At 50.4% G+C, this 17,682-nt stretch overlaps 6 protein-coding genes across 6 annotated transcripts; 3 read left to right on the top strand and 3 right to left on the bottom strand.

Annotated features, from left to right (window-relative positions):
• Nucleotides 1-708: 708 nt before the first annotated feature.
• Nucleotides 709-2,399, bottom strand: KY384_007166 (uncharacterized protein; the record flags this gene model as incomplete). Its single annotated transcript, XM_044815658.1, has 2 exons — nt 709-1,712; nt 1,763-2,399. 2 exons carry the CDS (start codon nt 2,397-2,399, stop codon nt 709-711), a joined length of 1,641 nt encoding a protein of 546 aa, XP_044667532.1.
• Nucleotides 2,400-4,011: 1,612 nt separating this feature from the next.
• Nucleotides 4,012-7,932, bottom strand: KY384_007167 (uncharacterized protein; the record flags this gene model as incomplete). The annotated part of the gene is given in 6 exon segments (XM_044815659.1): nt 4,012-4,500; nt 4,512-4,783; nt 4,839-5,091; nt 5,162-5,576; nt 5,638-7,461; nt 7,865-7,932. The coding sequence occupies 6 exon segments, from the start codon at nt 7,930-7,932 to the stop codon at nt 4,012-4,014; spliced, it is 3,321 nt and encodes a 1,106-aa protein (XP_044667533.1).
• A 315-nt stretch (nt 7,933-8,247) lies between these two features.
• Nucleotides 8,248-9,387, top strand: KY384_007168 (uncharacterized protein; the record flags this gene model as incomplete). The annotated part of the gene is made up of 1 exon (XM_044815660.1): nt 8,248-9,387. One exon carries the CDS (start codon nt 8,248-8,250, stop codon nt 9,385-9,387), a length of 1,140 nt encoding a protein of 379 aa, XP_044667534.1.
• Nucleotides 9,388-9,407: 20 nt separating this feature from the next.
• Nucleotides 9,408-10,826, bottom strand: KY384_007169 (uncharacterized protein; the record flags this gene model as incomplete). Its single annotated transcript, XM_044815661.1, has 1 exon — nt 9,408-10,826. The coding sequence occupies one exon, from the start codon at nt 10,824-10,826 to the stop codon at nt 9,408-9,410; it is 1,419 nt and encodes a 472-aa protein (XP_044667535.1).
• A 193-nt stretch (nt 10,827-11,019) lies between these two features.
• On the top strand, nt 11,020-11,622 carry KY384_007170 (uncharacterized protein; the record flags this gene model as incomplete). The annotated part of the gene is made up of 1 exon (XM_044815662.1): nt 11,020-11,622. One exon carries the CDS (start codon nt 11,020-11,022, stop codon nt 11,620-11,622), a length of 603 nt encoding a protein of 200 aa, XP_044667536.1.
• A 2,873-nt stretch (nt 11,623-14,495) lies between these two features.
• KY384_007171 (uncharacterized protein) lies at nt 14,496-15,746 on the top strand (the record flags this gene model as incomplete). The annotated part of the gene is made up of 1 exon (XM_044815663.1): nt 14,496-15,746. One exon carries the CDS (start codon nt 14,496-14,498, stop codon nt 15,744-15,746), a length of 1,251 nt encoding a protein of 416 aa, XP_044667537.1.
• Nucleotides 15,747-17,682: the final 1,936 nt, after the last annotated feature.

The raw sequence follows: 17,682 nt of genomic DNA on the forward strand, positions 1-17,682 counted from the left end.
TACACACCTCTTTTGAGATCTATCGTTGGGCGAACCACGTGCTGCCATTCAGTCTACACTCTAGTCATTTTCGGTATCGTGGTAGCCTGCCTGCCAGCCTGATCGATAGACATGGAGCAACAACCACTCAGACTGATTACGCTCCAAGCAGCACCACCTACCCCCAAAAGGCGCGAAATTGCCTTCTAGCCATATCAATGGCAAGGCAGTGACGCTCCGCACGCCATCAAGTAGCAAGCCCATCCTTCGCATCTGCAAGGCATATTTGACCAAGCAATGATTATAGCTCACTTGGTGCCTAGGAAGAAGACCCGCAGAAAGGGTAGCTGCAACAATGCTGAATAGACGCGGGCTTATATATTCTCCCGGTTCTGCAAGGTGAGCTGGAGAAAGAAAGTTGCTTTGTTCACCGATTTCGGGACGAATTAATCTCTCTCATTAGTCTATGTTAATGCCTTAACCGTACCTACTTCGCTATGCAATATGTAGAAGACCAATCACAGATTATTCAAACCCAAGAGCTCACAATAACAAGAGAAGTATCGCGTTCTTCGTGCAGGCTCCATCCAACGCCGCGCTATCGTAATTTATATAATGTCTTCTCTTACTGCATCTAGCTCCACACCAATCGATCAAGCAAGATCGCACGAGTGGAGAGTTCAGTCCACAATCGCAGTGGAGGGTACGGTCCAATGGAATCCTAACTCTTCAGGCAGTCCTCCTCACGACCCACACACCGACCTCGACACCGTCTCTTTGCGGCGCTTGGGGAGAGTAGTCTCTTCTCTCCAGCCCCTGGAATAGCTCTCTACATATACCGCCCTCCGTCATGCCCTCTGGGATCCTCTGTCCTCGGACCCAGTAGTTTTTTACAATTCTTTGAATGCGAGCTTTCTCTTGAACAATGTACCATGCCATCCACGAGTCCCTATCTAGATCGACCTTCTTCGCAGCACTGAAGGCGATCTCGTACTTTGGCGGAGGATGGCTAGGCTTAGAGCTTCGTATTCGACCAAGCTGCCTTAGTAGCAGGCCTAGCTTCTGGTTCATCCGGTCATATTCAAGCATTGGGCTGATTGAATTCCACTCCGCGATGTTCCTGCCAAAATCCGAAGCTAAGTCGTAGATTCCAACAAGGTTTCGTAGGAGAGGATGTAAGAGGGGCGCAAGGTAGTCTGAGTTAAATTTTCGGGCACCAGCCTTGGTGGGGTAGATAAAGAGCAGAGTGCCCCGGCTTGGAGATAGTTCTGTGAGGCGGTCGACGAGAGCTGATGTGGTGTCAGTGGAGAAGAGATCGTGATATTCATATGTCGAGGATGGTGGGATGAAGCGCTCTAAGAGAGAGATTTGAACAGTAGTGGGTGCAACGATTGGATGCGGGGATGAAGGGACAGGAAACGCTTGAACGTCCTGGTAGGAGGCTGCTACCACTGCCTTGGAAAAGGTCGATGGCATACTGAAGTAGTCGACTGGGGCGTTTTGTTCTGGGTTGGGAGTCGCAGCTGGGCTATTAGGCACTTGACCCATATTGAATTGTGGTGGTACTGCGTGAGTGATCTCAATGTAAGTTTGCGAGGGAATTCTGCTTTGAAGGGAGGTTAACAACTCGCTGAATGCTGTGGTCGGAGACCCTCCATTGGCAAATGGACACGGTTGAGAGTGACACAAGACATTGTACACAGGCCGAGGGGTATTATCTACCACCGTAGAAACTGAAATCGTTAGCCATCAGACCAATTGACACTTGATGAATCGGACTCACCTGCTAGATCAACAGCTTCGGAGACAAAGTTTGTTTGGCTTGTGGCAGTTTGTGGTTCTGGTGGGACCGGTGTGCTTTGTGGCGGGACTGTCGATTGGTGGCCGTGGGGGGTGGTGATCGTGATAGCCGATTGTTGCAAGGTTGAACTTTCCCTTTGCTGACCAGACGCTGAGTCCGGGTCAAGTCCATCAGCGGGGGTTTTTGGCATGTTGAAGTGAGAGAAAAAAATCTGGTCCCGTGGGTGAGAGGTGACGTTGCCGATTGGCAAAGGATTAGGAGGCTCCTCAGGCGGAGTGAGCAAAGCGGTAGGCCCGGAGGTCTGGCTTGTGATTCCCAGAGATTGAAAAGGTGGAAGGCGAAGATCTTGCTTGTTTTTGAGCCGAGATGAAATGGTAGGAGATTCGATGTCCTCGGTCGCTTTGGTAGAGCGGTGAAGTTGCGTTGTCAGGGATGGGGAGGCATGGCTCAAGACCTGCTCTTGTTTATCGGGGGACAGTCGACAGCTTGGTACGACCGAGTCGGAGTGACCTCTCTCTGTCAGAGGCGGTGGTATGGTACCCGATACATTCGAAAGATTCTCATCGTGGATGGAAACGGCGGACAATGATAGATTCTTAGTCCGGGTAGTAAGCGTCATAGCAAGTGGCCCACGACTTATATTGTCCAAAGACAATAGGCTGTTGAGGTCGAGCAATGCAATTCACTCGAGTTCTGATGGAGCTCCCTGACAATAGCAACTTAGACTTCCTTCGAACCCATTGGCCTCCAGCGCTCAAGAAAGACTGCGAATGTTCGCGGGCGTAAAGTGCGATTGGTCGAAGTGAGAGTAAAGTTGAGGCCGTACAGAAAAGAAGGGACAATACTGAGAGAGAGAACGAACAAGGCAGTGACAGGGAGCTCAAGATAATAATGAATGGGGAATTTGGGAAGGAGCATTGAGCCTGGGGGACAGTCTGGAGGTTGAAAGGTCTAGACCGCGGTGGACCCGCTCACTTCGGGAAGGGGCAACTGCCTAGAAACCGCCGAAAGGGCGCTAGTCTAGCGGGTGCGTTTCGCAGGCAGAAATTCAACAGAACAGTCTGTTAGTTACATGAATAATATTATTACTGTCACCGCATGCGACACGATGCAACAGACTCACTCAGCCAGCCTCTTCTTGACCTGTTCCGCAACAAAGCGAGACTCGCGCTGAGCTGACGCCGAAATTGATGACGAGAACTGCTCATCAGCGAGATGATCGCTTGCAGACGCAGTACCAATCTGAATGCATTCAAACGCATGACTTGCATTCACCGTAACACAATTCAGGAAGCGCACCAACTCTCACGGACTTTTTGGCCAATGAAACAGAGCAGCCGAAACGAGATCAAGGGCAAAGCAAGTTTCATTTTCAAACAAAGGAAAGTCCCGTGAGGGCCGCAAAGCCACTCCGATAGATGAAGAAAGAGAGAGTGAGAGCAGCTATCGGCATTCAAGTTCAGATACCTCAATGATCGTGCAGAGGAAGTAGTAGAGAAACACTTGATGACCTGGAGTCGAGCTCGGATACGCACTTGCTGCTTGATTAGTTGTATACGGTGGGTCCCCCTGCCCAAAATGGTGCTGCTGACAACTGCTGGCCTGGGCCTTCGCAGACCTCAGGAGGCGTTTCTGCGCACCTGTACTCTCATCGTTGGCCTTGCAGTGGATCGTATCATCCTTTTGGTCTTTGCCCATGAATCATCGACCGCAGATGCGATTGGCCCCCCGGAGTCTGCTTTTCGCCGTGGCTGCCATACGTGGCGCCGTACACGCGTGGCCGGCGTAACCCGCCCGCAGCCTGGTCAGGATGCACGCAGATGAGCGCTCGCTTCTTTCGCGACATTAGATTGCAGGACAGACGAAGGTGGAAGAAGAAAATACATGGACAGGTCAGACTGCCTATTTATCCATCACAAACAACAATAATAAGAATAATAAGAATAATAACAATTTCTTGTTGCGGGCGGCTCAATGACGTCTCCAGGCAGCTTTTCAGCTGGTCTCGTGCAACGCCACAGCGGACGAGACTGCTTCCCCGCACAGGTCATCTCAGGTATTGCCCACCCATCTATCTACATCTATATGCCCTCTACAACATCACAAGCTCATCTATGTGTGGTATCTGGTATCTGGTATCTGGTATCTGGTATCTGGTCTCTGGTCTCTGCTCCTACTCCTTCAGCCCGAACTTTCAAATCAACGCCCCCAGAAATTGTGTACAATGCGATTCAGTGCCCGAACCCATTCGACAGCCACTTCACCGAGCCGTTGCGCTTCCTTTCCATGTCACTCTCATACTTCTCGTCCAGATGAAGTGCAGTCTGTGTCCGAGATACCGTCGACAACCGGCTGTTATGGTATTTCTCGTTGGTGTCGGCGCCATATCTTTCCACGTCGTAATTGAAATTATCTACCGTCATCTCATCATCCACGCGCGTTTGCGCCTTCGACGGGAACAAAGTCTGGTAGCGAATTCCTATCCAGTGCCACGATCGCATAGCCAGCCTCCTTGCCGGTTTACTGAAGGCTGCCAATAGTGCAATGGTGATCACAGCCAGTGAAAGCATGATCATGTACAGGAAGATATCGTGCAGGCGCATGTAATGCGTACCATCTCCACTCCACTCTTTCGCGTTAATCCCGAACACGCTTGCAAAAAGGAAAGCGGCAAGAAGATGATGGTGATGAAGGTAAAGATCAAGACAGCTCGAGACTGTCTGGCCGCCACCGTGCTTTGCTTTCCTGCCAGACGGGCTTCCATCACATTGGCCTGTTTCTGTTTCATGTCGAGCAACTCCGTATACGCTTTTTTGGCAGCTTGTGTACTGTCGCGCATGCTGTCAATTTGCACTTTATGCTCACTCAAGAATTGGGTGATGTCTGCGAGAAACTCCTTCCCTTTGAGGCCTTTGCCTGCGCGGTTCAATTCTTCGTAACGAATGGTCATATCCCCAACAACCGACTGCTGTTCTCGTATGAGTTTGTCAATGGTGTTGAGTTCTAATAGAATTGTCAACCCGTGTCTGGCACATCATGTCTAAAGTCATTGACTTACCATCCTCAATGTCGCGAAGCTCAAGTAGGGAATTCAGATCTTCCCTGTTGTTCACGTGCTTCTCGGTTTCCATGTCCTCAATCTTGAGGTTTTGATTATTCCGGAAATCCTTCCAAGATTTATTTTGCTTTTCGGTCAGGATGCTGATGTACTCTTCGAAGATGCGAAATGCTTGCAAATTCCGATCAGTAGTCTTCGCAAGCAAAGCTCGGATTGCATGTCGTACAGCGAGCGCTGCGAAGTCATACGGATCCTACGTTACCTTTAGGTTAGCCGGTGCTTCGATGGATATACGCGAAATCACTAAGAAAATGTGGACTTACATCACATTGATTGGCGAAATCTCCGTTGATGTCTTGATAAATCAAGCTCCTTACGTCGCCTTCGCGGGAGCACCCAGTGTGGTTGTCATTTTCCCTGCCAGGGAAGAACGTCACAACAGTTGCGTCATCTACGATCCACATCCAAAGTTGATCAACCATAAGGACTTTTGGTATGTGACTCTCCGTCCCAACCACGTTGGGTTGGATATCCATTGGCTTGGGCGGCTTTTTGGCTTTCGCCGTGGTCGAATTGGATAGACTGCTGGGTGTCCTCTGCAACTCAAGTCTGGTTCGTTTCCACAATATTTGATCATGGTCCCGGACTATGGTGTTGCGAAGAGAGGGGTAACCATACTGATCAAGCGTTCGTCTGCAGTGCAAAGGCCTGTCTAACGTCAAAAATTGCCAGATGAGTCTAGCCATTGGTCAGCGATAACTCCTATTCCAAGCTGGGGTACGGAGGCATAGGGTCTCACTTGTGCTCTAGACTGTTGCCAAGAGTGATATCACGGGGAATTGGACGTGCCTGAGGCTGATCAAGACGGCGGTTAATGACATTAGCTCGTTCCTTCATGCTTTTGAAGCTGTCCCAGTGGAGATATGGCATATATGCAACGAGTTGCACAGAATCACACGAACTCGAGGGCATTGCAAGCGCATCAGATTCTTTGGCACCTTCTGGGTAAAGTGCCTTTACAGAAGGCCTTACGAATCTTGCATGCGGCGAAGCATGTCTGGATTGATTGTGCTGACCAAGCCATATCTTGTCAAGCAGTAGTTGTTGATGTAATTTCAGGTTACTTTTGTCCTCCGATATCGTTCCCAGAACTTGGTGGACCCATCCTGGATACGTGAACGGGACATGAATCCATCGAAAACGTTCTGATCCTTGAGCTGGTAATTGAACCGTGGCGGCAGTTGCCGGCTTGTTCTCATTTCCATGTCCTGTGGCAAATCTCACCGCTTTTACCTGAGGAGGCACCCCATTCGAGGACTCGGGACCATCGATCTTTGGTGGACGTTGGGTGTGTATACTTCGAGGAGAGGGCACTGGTGGTGGCGCAAGCATGGATTTAGAATGCGATTCATGATTGCTGTGTGCGTCGTCATCTATTGGACCATTGATCTGAACATTGGGCACTACAGGCACCGATTGCTCGGAAGCAGGAGTGAAGCCAATGGTTGGACGCCGTTCCATCTCAGCAGTACCTGGTAGGTCTGTGTCTTGATTGTCGAGGCGCCTCATCATTGTCTTGTCCGGCCCGTCCTTCAGGAAGTCCTCGAGCGTAGGCTTCGCCAAAATTACTCGCATCGAATTTGGATCTCCATAGAATTGATGAATGTGAATGTTGACATCCTTCATGATCTTATTCTTGAGCATCTGGTATTCTCTCTGGTCCTTTGCGTCGTATCCCTTCACAAGTTCTTCGATCGCCGTAAGATACGACTCAAGTTGGCCATCCTGTTCGTAAAAACGCGGGAGTTCCACATGGGTCAGATCAAGCTGCATAGACTCTTCATCCTCTACTGGAACTTGAGCCGTTCCCAATTTGCCTGACCTGCTGTCCACTATGCAGAGTCGAAAAGTCGTCGACTGCTCACCACCTCCTCTGGCGACCGTCAAAAGGTCTAAAATGGTGTCGGCGGTCTCGGCGTAGCTATGTATTTTGACCCCTACGATGTCGACAGCGAATCTATGATTCAGAAGCTCTAGCCCTTCATTCTCGTGGATTTGGAAGTCTTGCCGTAGTCTTTTGGACATGGGCCATTTGAGGTTTAGCTTGTTCTGAACAGCACGTTCATACGAATTCCCTGAGATGACGCTTGATCCATGATGGGGTACACCAAAGAATGTAATTGCGATGGTATTACTTGCGATCTCGTTAACGTCGGTGCCAGACTTTTTCGTCAATGCTGCCTTCAGTACGTTGCCTCCTGTACTATGGCAGATGAAGATGATCGGCCTGTCCACGACATCTCGGGATTGCCGGTGAGTTCTCATACACTCCAGAAATCTATCAGCCCAATCATTCACTCCATAGGCCGCCACTTGGTTGCCTGTCTGTAAGTATTCATTGTACACAGCTTGTTGCGGTTCGGCTAACGGCTTCTTGATCTTTGGAACCTCAACGCTCCTTTCTTTTCTGGTCAAATGATCATACAAATGAACTTGCGCTGTAAATCTCAGCCTGTCAAGTACGCAAAGGTCCAAACGCTGCGTCCCCTCTGTCTCTGCCCGTTCCGGAGTACGCTCCCACGTTTTGCGCGCATCTGCACCGATTGCGGGAATGAAGACGATACTGATGGATCAATCAGTGGTCCGTTCTTCCTTTAGAAAAGTTAGACTACCCACTCAATCTTCACCTTTGAAGGCTGTGTTGACTTTGATGACGAGTAAGCGAAGGACATAATCCCGGTCTCATGAACGTTCGATCATCTTATCATGCGCCAATCAGTAGTTGCAGTCGAATGACATAGAGTCGTTTAGGTTTACGCAAAGAAGGGTTGATGCAAGCAGAGAACTGCGGATCAATGATAATCAAGGTAAGTAATTCCATTGACGATGACTCGACATTCAGCCTCGCGGCCTCCCACCCTTTCGTAGGGTCTCGTCCGCCTCCAGCTGGTGGCCACACTGGCCATGATTTGCAGACTAGCCCGGCCACCAGAAGCCCTCGGAGGGTCGTGATCGAGTCAAATTACCCCGTTGAGGATAGATCACCTTGCGGGGCACAGCTCCCGCGAGCGGCCTTCTCTTTTAGTACATGCATGTCAGCGGGGCGTATCGTAGGCTTCCGAGCAGGCTATGCTCAATGTTCTTGGGAGCCGCAGGTTTTGATCATCTTCCTCTGGAGCCTTCCGACTGAATTAATCGGATGGTCTGCGATAGTTCTAAGTCCATGTCGTTGTTTACGGCAGGTCGAGACATCCTTTCAGACAGCGGGAACGCCGAAACTCCCGGCGTCAAAAGGCGAGACGAAAGTGGAAGGGCTAGATGAGTGGGGCCGCGCTCTTTGTTATTTCTATTGTCGCTGCTTCATCCTTACTATTCATCACCTTCGAACGCGGTTCACTGCTCGACGACTATGGCTGCTGCAACGCTCTCAGCGCTGATTGATCCCACGAAGTCAGGCAAATACCCAATCATTATTGGGGAGGATTTGTTGCGTGACGAACGCCCACGAAAGCGGCAGAGATTCAGTGTGCAGTACAACCACACACCAGTCAATTTGAAAGGCCAGGCTGCGACTGTCAAAGCTTCATCGATCGACGGAGAAGGCGACAACTACGATTTATCCATATCAAATGAAAGGGAAGCTGGTAGATATATATATCGTGGCGTTCAGAAGCCATTAGATTCCTTCGCTTTGGTCTACGATTCTGCAAAATCTTCATTCATCCTCGAGAGGCTGGAAGCAGGATTCTACTTCAACCTGCGCAGCACTCCGTCAAACAAAGATGCTTCCCGCCAGCATCCACAGCTAGAGACTTCGAGTCCGGCAGAGGGCGACGACAACCTCTTTGGAAGTGATCAAGACGACCAAAATCCAGATGAGCTTCCCCCCGACCCGAATAACCCGTACGACTATCGGCATTTCTTTCATCCCGCGGCCAATTCCTCACCACAACCCTCGCGTATCTCCTCTCCCATGCCAAATCACACATTCGCGTCATCTCCGCTACTTCGAGCCACCTCTCCCATCCAGCGACCTCGCTCTGTCACTGAGCCCAAGAAGCCATCAAAACCCCAACAGCGATACCTTTCACCGAATCCTAGAGAAGAGGCCGATGCAGATGGCGAGGACAGCGATCCAAATGAGCTAGTTATAGACATGGGTGACTCTGCACCTCGCAACAGCAGACCATGGCGATCGGCATTAAATGCTCTAAACGAGGGTGGTCGGAGCAGTGGACCCATCAGTTTCAGATCAGCTGCGAGTTCTATGAGCCCCTCAATTAGAGGAGAAAGCGATCACGAAAGAGATACGAAAGGCGATCAAGATGTTGAAGAGATAGATCTAGGGGAGCCGGCAGATGATACGGCAGGAGCAAAAGATACATCGGCCAACGACAATGGTTGGGATAAAGAGGGCGATGATCTTTTCGAAGCTGAGCTAGAGCAAGCCTTGGAGGAGCAGCAGGCTGAGAAGGAGCAAAATGAGCTCCAGAGCATCCAGCAGCAAAATGTCGCAGCTGAGAGCTCAGAAGAGAGCGAGGAAGAGTAATGTACTCTAAGCGATACTTTTCAACTCGCACCGCTAGCCATTTTCTCGAGCTTCTTAGCGAGCTCGCGATGTTTCTTCATGACCGTGATCCATTGTGTCTCCGTATCGTCGTCCTCATCGTCGTCCTCAATGTCGATAGCCAATGTGGCTAATTGCATGCTGAAGTCGCCCCCCAATCTGCCTAAGCTACCCGCACAGTAGAGTACTTGAGTCAGAAGGCTCTCCCGAGACGACTTGTCGCGTAGATTGGGCAGATATTGCTTGAGTGTCGAGGAGAGTAGATCAATAAGATGCATAGGAAATGTGGCAAGAGCCGACGGTAAGGTACTGAACGAAGCTGATATTTGGGATTCGTTGCCCATCCGTATTGAATCTATAGACTGTAATCCCGGAGTCTTAACATTCAGAGCCGACCTATTGTAGGCTGCTGCTTCATGTGCTGATGGAAAGATGCTTCTATACATCGAGATGATTGCAAATGACTGTTCCCGAAAAATCTCGATGTATCTTTTAAGATACTTTTCTGTTTGCTGACCCTGAGTCCAATAGTCTTTGGTAGTGCTGGGTCTACTGAGCTTGCCATCGCGCTCTCGGAGGGCTGTTTCTTGGTCTGCTAAGTCGCTCAACGGTTCTAGGGCAGCAAGGGTAGAAGTCAATGTTGCCAATCGGCACACGAGGAAGAGGGCCCCAAGGTTACCCTCCTTGTTGTTTAGGGATGCATCTAGTTCAGGTACGATTCTTCTAAGCCAGCCGATGGTTCGCATGCCGGCAGCCAATTTGATGTTCTGTAACTTGAGACTTGCTATGAGGTTGGATGTCATTTCTTGCATGGCCTCGTCTGTTTGCTGATAAATTAAGGCAACGAGTTGAGAGTCTTGATAAAATAGATGGAGTCTCTTGATATGAGAGTGCAGGTCCAATGCAGACGCAAAGCTGTTGGCATTCGAAGCCCCTTGAAGGGTCGAAAATGAAATAGTGGAGGAGAGCAGTGTTGGTAGATCGAGTATGTCGGAAAGCCTATCCACATTTCTAGCCATCAGCAGCGCCATCTTTCGTTTGTTGAGTATCTCATTCTCCGTACTCCTGCTATATTTCCCTGAGAAGCCTACCGCCTCTTCGTCCAATTTGGGTACATCATGGCGCAGCACCTCGGATTTTTCAACTACTTTGGGCAGATTTTCGCTAAGATTCGAGTGATGGTCTGCGGAGAGGACTATAGCTGCGTTTGAACGAGCGGACAGGGCCTGGAGGGATAGTAGGTTCGTGTGTGAAGACTGGGCCAGGGAATCATCTTCGGAAGAGCTGAGAGCGCTCAGAGGTAGGGTCGACAGCCGATTCAGATATTTACCTGTGGTGCCGTCAATGGCCTTTGGAGCTTGAGTCTCAGGCTTTGAAGAATGGAAGTATGGAGCGAGAAGCTCATACAAGGGATCAGCCATTACCCGCTTCCCAGCGGAGGGAGCGCTGCTCTTCGTGGAAACATTCGAGTTGCATCACACGCGCAAGCAATGCCAAGGATTATAGGGCACGTCAATGTCATCTGAACCTTCTTGCTCAGGGATTGTTTGAATACAAAGTGACAACCTTCAGTTTTCTTTGGTCGATGGCTTTTACAGAAACACAGAACAAAACATGTCCGAGAACATCCCGGAGTCTGTTCCAACCTCCCAAGACCCGCGCTCAAAGCGCCCTCTTAAAAGGCGTGCCCTGAGTCCTCTCTCGAAGCAGGCCTCTGAAGTGGAAGCCTTGTTCGCAAATCCCGAGCGCGAAGTCAATATACCCTCAACTGTAAGCCACGATCATAGGTCCAAGCTTCCTGCTCCGCCCGAAATCGTCGCGAATGTACAAGGTTCAAGTGCTGGTGCTGGTTCGGGCGAATTTCACGTCTACAAAGCCAGTCGTCGGAGGGAGTATGAGAGGCTGAAACAAATGGATGAGGAGACAGCGAAAGAGCAAGCTGATGCTGATTTTGAGAGTAAGAGGGAGGAGCAGCATAAGAAGGATGACCAACGGACCGAGAAAAACCGGAAGAAAAGAGAAAAGCAAAGGCAGCGAAAAGGAGGCAAGGACAAGAGGCAGGAGAAGAATGATGAGGCAGCAAGTAGAGATCGAAATGCTTTGGCTGATACAGCAGAAGAGGCTGGTGGCGCGCAAAGACCAGCATCCGTCATGCCTAATGGCTACGCAACATCCACTGCTGATGAGACAGGCGTTACAATACATGACGACGATTGAGTACCCTTAACAACAGAGGTCTCCACAAATAGTCAAAGGACACCATGCTTCCTCCGGCATCATTATCACATCATTGTCGCTGCACTCACGATCTGCTATGAAAGACATGGCCCTTACTGATCTTTCTGGAGTGTGATCACGAAGCGCTTCCCAGCGATCTGGTCGACGCGCGAAAACAGAAAAGAAGGCTTTGATACCTTTGCAATATTCCTATTAAGGATGGGCCTCGATGTAAATCGCAGCTATGCATTTACAAGACGGATCAAAAGCTAACTAATACCAGCGCATTATCAGAAGTAAGACGAGATCCGAAACATCAACATTTTGGTCCTGCATCGAGGACAAAGCACTCTCATTGTATCCAAGACATATCTTTAGAGTTGTCAGTTCATTGACAGTACTACTGGCTCTTCATTACTCATTTCTTTCTGTGTTTCGAACATTGCCTAATGCTATCATCTGTCGCTGTGACAAAAATAATGATATCTCCTATCGGGTCCAACAAGTCGTACGTCCCACACTATAGCATGATCGCTTTGAGGACCTAATCCGGAAATCCTCTTCTCCGGCTGCCTTTGAACCCAGCACTCCTCGACAAAAGGAAGCCACAAAGTAACCACATTTGGCAAACCGCGACGTCAAATTCCACGCGTGAGCTCGGCGAGCAGCGAAGCGCTAAGTAAGCGACGTGTAGGGGCCCCAAACTTCCAGAGTAGGAATCTTCCAGAGGGAAAGACGAAGCGTGATTCCTGGAACAGGGAAAGCGCGTAGAAATTTTCTTGCCTAAAGTTGCTATGACTGACGCCAGTGGCGGAAGGGATCATCCCCACCTCCAAGGCTTAATTGCTTGTTGAACGACTTTGAACTATATACCGGTGATCTTGCGCAAACGTTGCTCGAGAGGGCCATCGCAAAGTAAGTCGTAACGATTAGGATGAGGCGTGAGCCGTTTGATCAACAAGCGCGTCCGCAAAGCTGCCATGTGGTTGTCCATCATTGCTTGAATAGGTCATCAAGACTTGCCTAAGCGTCAAGACGATGTCGCAGCTTCTGGCCACAGCTTTGGTCGCAACTATTGCTTGACATTCAACAAGCAAAGTCGAAGCGAAGAGCGCGGACATCCCTGTAGACTATGAACAGAACCCACACGCAGCTTCGCCCGGGCTTGTGATTCAAGGGACCGCGGCCTATGCAATTGGTAGCGACGACGAGATGGTTCGAGGTCTTGAAAGTGCGCTGGCGATGCATTACCCATCATGATGGCAGTAGGACTCAGATTGGAGACACATGCAGTTACGATAAGGAGACTGCCTGGTGTTGCCGCTGAGTTGTGGCATGGGTCTTATGTACTCTGCAACAAATGTTTGATATTCTGCATGCAAAAGTGTTAAATGCCCTTTCGGGCCGCAGCTTGCGTAGGCGACCAAAGCAGCGACCATACGTTCGAGAACGGGTCATCTGAGCTTCACCGTTGCTGGCGGCAGTCAGTGCACACTGCTGAACGCATGAAGATCAAATCATAAAATGATAATGGATCCACCGCAGTGCACTGATCTTTCACACAGGGTAGTACCGAGGCGCTGGGGTCACGATGATGCAGCTAAAGCAAATAGGTAGCATTCGCTGACTGACAGCAATCAAACACCTTCTGGAGTGCTTGCTGGTTGGTCGGCTGTCACACCGTACAAGCAGCACCTGGACCCAAGAAGAAGGCTAGGTGCAGCCACCAGCTCATCGAAGCCCCCAATCCAAAGCAACAGAACCACAGAAACAAGCGCCCGTGATCAATCTTGGTTACCCCAATCTAGATGAAATCATGAAACGGAGCTGACTTCCACAATCTGTCCTCGCTTGTGCTGGGCAGCCTATTCCGGCATGGAAGGCGTCCGGCTGCATCCAATGGCTGGGGCGGAAAGTGCCCGGAGTCTAAGCTTGGAAGTGGAGGATAAGCCTTAACAAGATGGTGGCCCCGGTGGCTGAAGACCCTGAACCATGGCCGGATCCAGGCTGAAAGCGCATGCTATTACGGAGTATGAAGCCTATGATGCCAGAGCGGACAAGGGGAGCTAGATTGTTACTCGCCTGTGACTCTAGGAGGTGAACTGATCAAATGAGCGCTTGGCCCGTCTATAGTTGTCCTGACGGCCGAGGACCGCCCCATGATTGCCTTCTTCGCAAGTTGAGATTGCGCAGCATGAATATCACTTCTCTGTCCGGTCAAGACACCTTGTACATCACCCGTAAGTCGATTCCACCTGCCCATCTCGCTTCTATCCTCTTCAAGCTCCTGCCTACATTCCCTGCGAAGCCACGCGCATCCGGGGCGATCGTCCTTGCATTGCCTGTTTCCATTTACGGCTCCAGCCAATTCTCGGCCTGGACCCGGTTTCCCTCCTTGCCTGTATCGGTTCGCCATACCCGCTTCTGCTTCTGACTTTGTCCGGTATTTTGCTCTCATTGGGTGCAACTCTTACCACAGCTGAGAATATCAGACTTTAACCATGCCTGTCTGTTGAACAGAACCCTCGCACTCGTGGATTTCGGATCATAGACATATACAGCCCTGGACTGTCTTTTCTTTTCCCTTTTACCAAGGTGATTCCACCCACACCCTTCCAATTATACCCGAACCTTTCTTATGTTACCGATGACGGCGCCATGGCAATGTCTTCCTCGCATTTACCTTCTTCGCTCACATTGAAGTCCTCTCAGAGCCAGGAGCCCTCTAGCCTTCATGCGTATACCGACTCGCAGCGCGATCCAGCTTCATACTACCTTTCACCACCCAAAACTTCAAACGCATTCCCATCACTACCAGATCCCGCCTCTGAAATGATGAGCACATCGCACCGCGGCTTGCCGCCCCCTCCGCAATGGATCGAATGGATCGTGTTCTACCGCAGCCGCAATCTGACAGAGGTCCACCTGCAAACAATATCAATCTCGGCTCGCTGCCTAGTGCACCCTCACAATGGACGGGCCAAGACGAGTCCATGCGGAGCTGGCTCTCCGCGAAGTCGGAGGAAGATCGAAGAAAGCAGGAAGAGGAAAGGACGCGACAAGAGACACTCAGATTAGAACAACGCAAAGTAGAGCAGCAAATACTGCAGGAGTCATTACGAGGTGGTATTCCACCACCCATGGTACCGATGGTTTTTGCTAGTATGGGTGGAGCAAATGTTTCGAATTTGAGCCTTGAATGGGCGCAACATTACATGACACAAATGAGCCTTCAACAGCAACAGCAGGCTGCACAGTTGCAGCAGCAGCAGCAACAACAGCAGCAGCAGCAGCAGCAACAGCAGCAACAGGCTCAGATAGCACCGTCACCGGACCAAAGACGGGATACGAGGCTGATCACAGGTCCCAACCCAAATCCTTACGGGCAGATGCAGCCTCCATCACAGACCCAGTCTCTGCAGCAAGCTCAACCTAGCCAACAAATTGCCTATCAAAATCCTGCCGACCGTGGACGAGGGCAGCAGCCTCTTCAAGCAGCTCCACCCTCATCAAACAATCGTGTAGCACCCTCGCAAGGCGTGCTGTCACGTCTCAACACAAACGAGCTGCATATACAACCACCATCCTCGGGCCTGCAAAACCTTCAGATTGCAGGCCAACACCCTCTACAGCAGACGCAGACCGCTCCGACGCAAGATCAATCTTCTTCGCCTACTATCTATTTCCATCACTATGTGCCACCAGAGTCAAAGACTGCGAAGGACAAAGATCCCGGCACCCCTGCTACAAAAAATAGCTCACCATACTCGCAACCGCCAGCTTCTCATCGACGATCAGACTATACTGGCTCACCCAAAAAACGGAAAGCGACGGGCGAACACAAAGCTCCTCCGGAACCGTCTCCCTCCTTCTCTCAACACTCCTCATCGAATAATCGACATCGACGTTCCAGGCAGCCAAGCGACGCCTCAACCAGAGGCCACGACTTCTCGCGCAATCGCACTGACAGCAGCCGCCAATCCTTCTCTGAAGCCGAAAGCGGCAGGAATTCGGCGCAACCTGAAACACGGCACCGTCACCCGGCCGGGTCGGATGCGCGTGAGATTGAGGACTCTTCTCGAAACGGTTCTAGTGATCGAAACAGTGAAGCACGGGAGAGTTAACACCCATGGCTAGACACAGCGCAGAGCCTTCCAGCAAGTCTACTGCATTCTTCAATCGGTGGCCCAAACATGCAGGGTGAGCCAACGCTCCGGCGCTGGGTCGCTACCCACCAAAGACAACCAGCTTACTCTTCGTCATCTACCTTTGCAGTGCGACTGGCTGAGGTCCCTTTTAGATCAGTACTAGCGATCATGCTTCGCATCTTCTTCTTCTTCTTCGCATCAACTCGCCCCGGAGGTGCAGGCTTTTCACCGAGACATCTTCAATTCCCAATCTTCATCTTGCACACTCAGCTTTATGCATGGCGAGCATTTCGCTTCGTGTACTCTACCTTTTTTTTCACCATACATGTCGTATATACTCTAACGGACGACCTGAAATGAAGGAGGCTTGCATGTCACGGGAGAGGGAGCACAGTCATCAAGCGCGTCTTTTATGAAAACTGTCATGGTTCATGGGCGGTGGTTGGGTGGAAACGTCGAGATTACAATTGTTTCATGCCGACTTGGCGCACTGACGTCCTAGAATGATGAAATACCTCTCATGGATCCGTCTAGATGAGTGTCACGCACGGGCTGAGCGCAACGACAATGGCATCCCGGTTGTCGGGAGACCAGAGGCAAATCGTGGACGACAGATAGATTACCATAAACCAAGACGAGAATTCTCTCCCGCCACCTAACGGCCATTTAACGCCTGTCAGATCCCCAGATTCTTACATGCAGCTGTCATTCGCGCATCCGGTCTCCATCTGAATCCACAAGCCCAGACAGCCAGGACCCCTTTCTCGTCCGTACCATTTCCTTCCACCAAGCAGGAAAAGACCCGCTTTTGGCGCATTGCTGTGCTATCATTCCAATTGCGACCTGCCACTGTTGCCCATCACCCTCCTGTCTGTCGGCGCTGGCTCTCGGCGTTCTCGTGACGAGGCCTTTTCATCAAGTCATGTCCTCCCATCTGGCATGCGTAGCAGTGCCTGACACTCTGTACCCAACAGATCCGTTCCATCTGTCGTTTATGTAGACCTGCAGAATTTGGTCAACAATGTGGACCTCTTCCCAAGCATAAGCCGTCATTGCCTAAGACGCCTCCATTCTCAATAATATCTGTCGCTACTCACCCTGCATTTTTCCAAGTCTTCATTGGTATGCCTCGCACAGCTCTCCTTTGTCGTCCCGCCGATGCTTTTACTGTCGTCTGCAGCCATGGATTGTACCCAACAGCCTAACACAGCTAACACCATTTCCAGGGCCATAGATCGGCCAACACATCTGATCAGTTGCACTAGGAAATCTTGTCCCAAGTTTCCCGTTGCGTCTTCGAGAACACTCTGGCCATCCTTCCTGCAAGACTGAGGTCGGTCGTATACTTTGATCGGCGAAGTCCTTCTTTCCTAGCTCAATGCACGTCACACAAATGATATTAGAGCAAAAGCATGACTAGTGGAAAGGCCGAATTCTCGATTTATCATGGTGTGAACTTCCGATGCCAATGTCAGCGACACCTTGCATCTCCTGGTGAACATTGGCCGACCAAGCAACTGGCATTAGTCATGATTCTCCCAGTCCTGTAACACACAGACGTTAAGATACTGTCACTGATGGGCCAACCAAGCACAAGCCTCTCACGCTTGAAGCAATGTCTGACTCTCAGCGAAGTAGCACCGAGTTCTAAAACGGGCATTCTTTGGTCATCTCAATAGCTGATAGCCTTCTAGTCTGTCGAGAGTACCACAATTCAGCCGCCACTATACCAAACAACTCTCTTACTTTCACACAAGACTTCCGTTTCTCACAGCGGTTGCAAGACACCACAGTCCATGCCTGTAGCCACGCTCAGGGCACAAGCTCTCGGCATATAACAGATTGAGGCCTCAAAGCTCAACGAAGATGTAAACATCTGACACAATAAATTCAGCACTTTCCTATCGAGACT

The sequence above is a fragment of the Bacidia gigantensis genome, assembly GCF_019456465.1.
Source record: "Bacidia gigantensis strain McMullin 20006 chromosome Unknown contig_255, whole genome shotgun sequence".
NCBI lineage: Eukaryota > Fungi > Ascomycota > Lecanoromycetes > Lecanorales > Ramalinaceae > Bacidia > Bacidia gigantensis.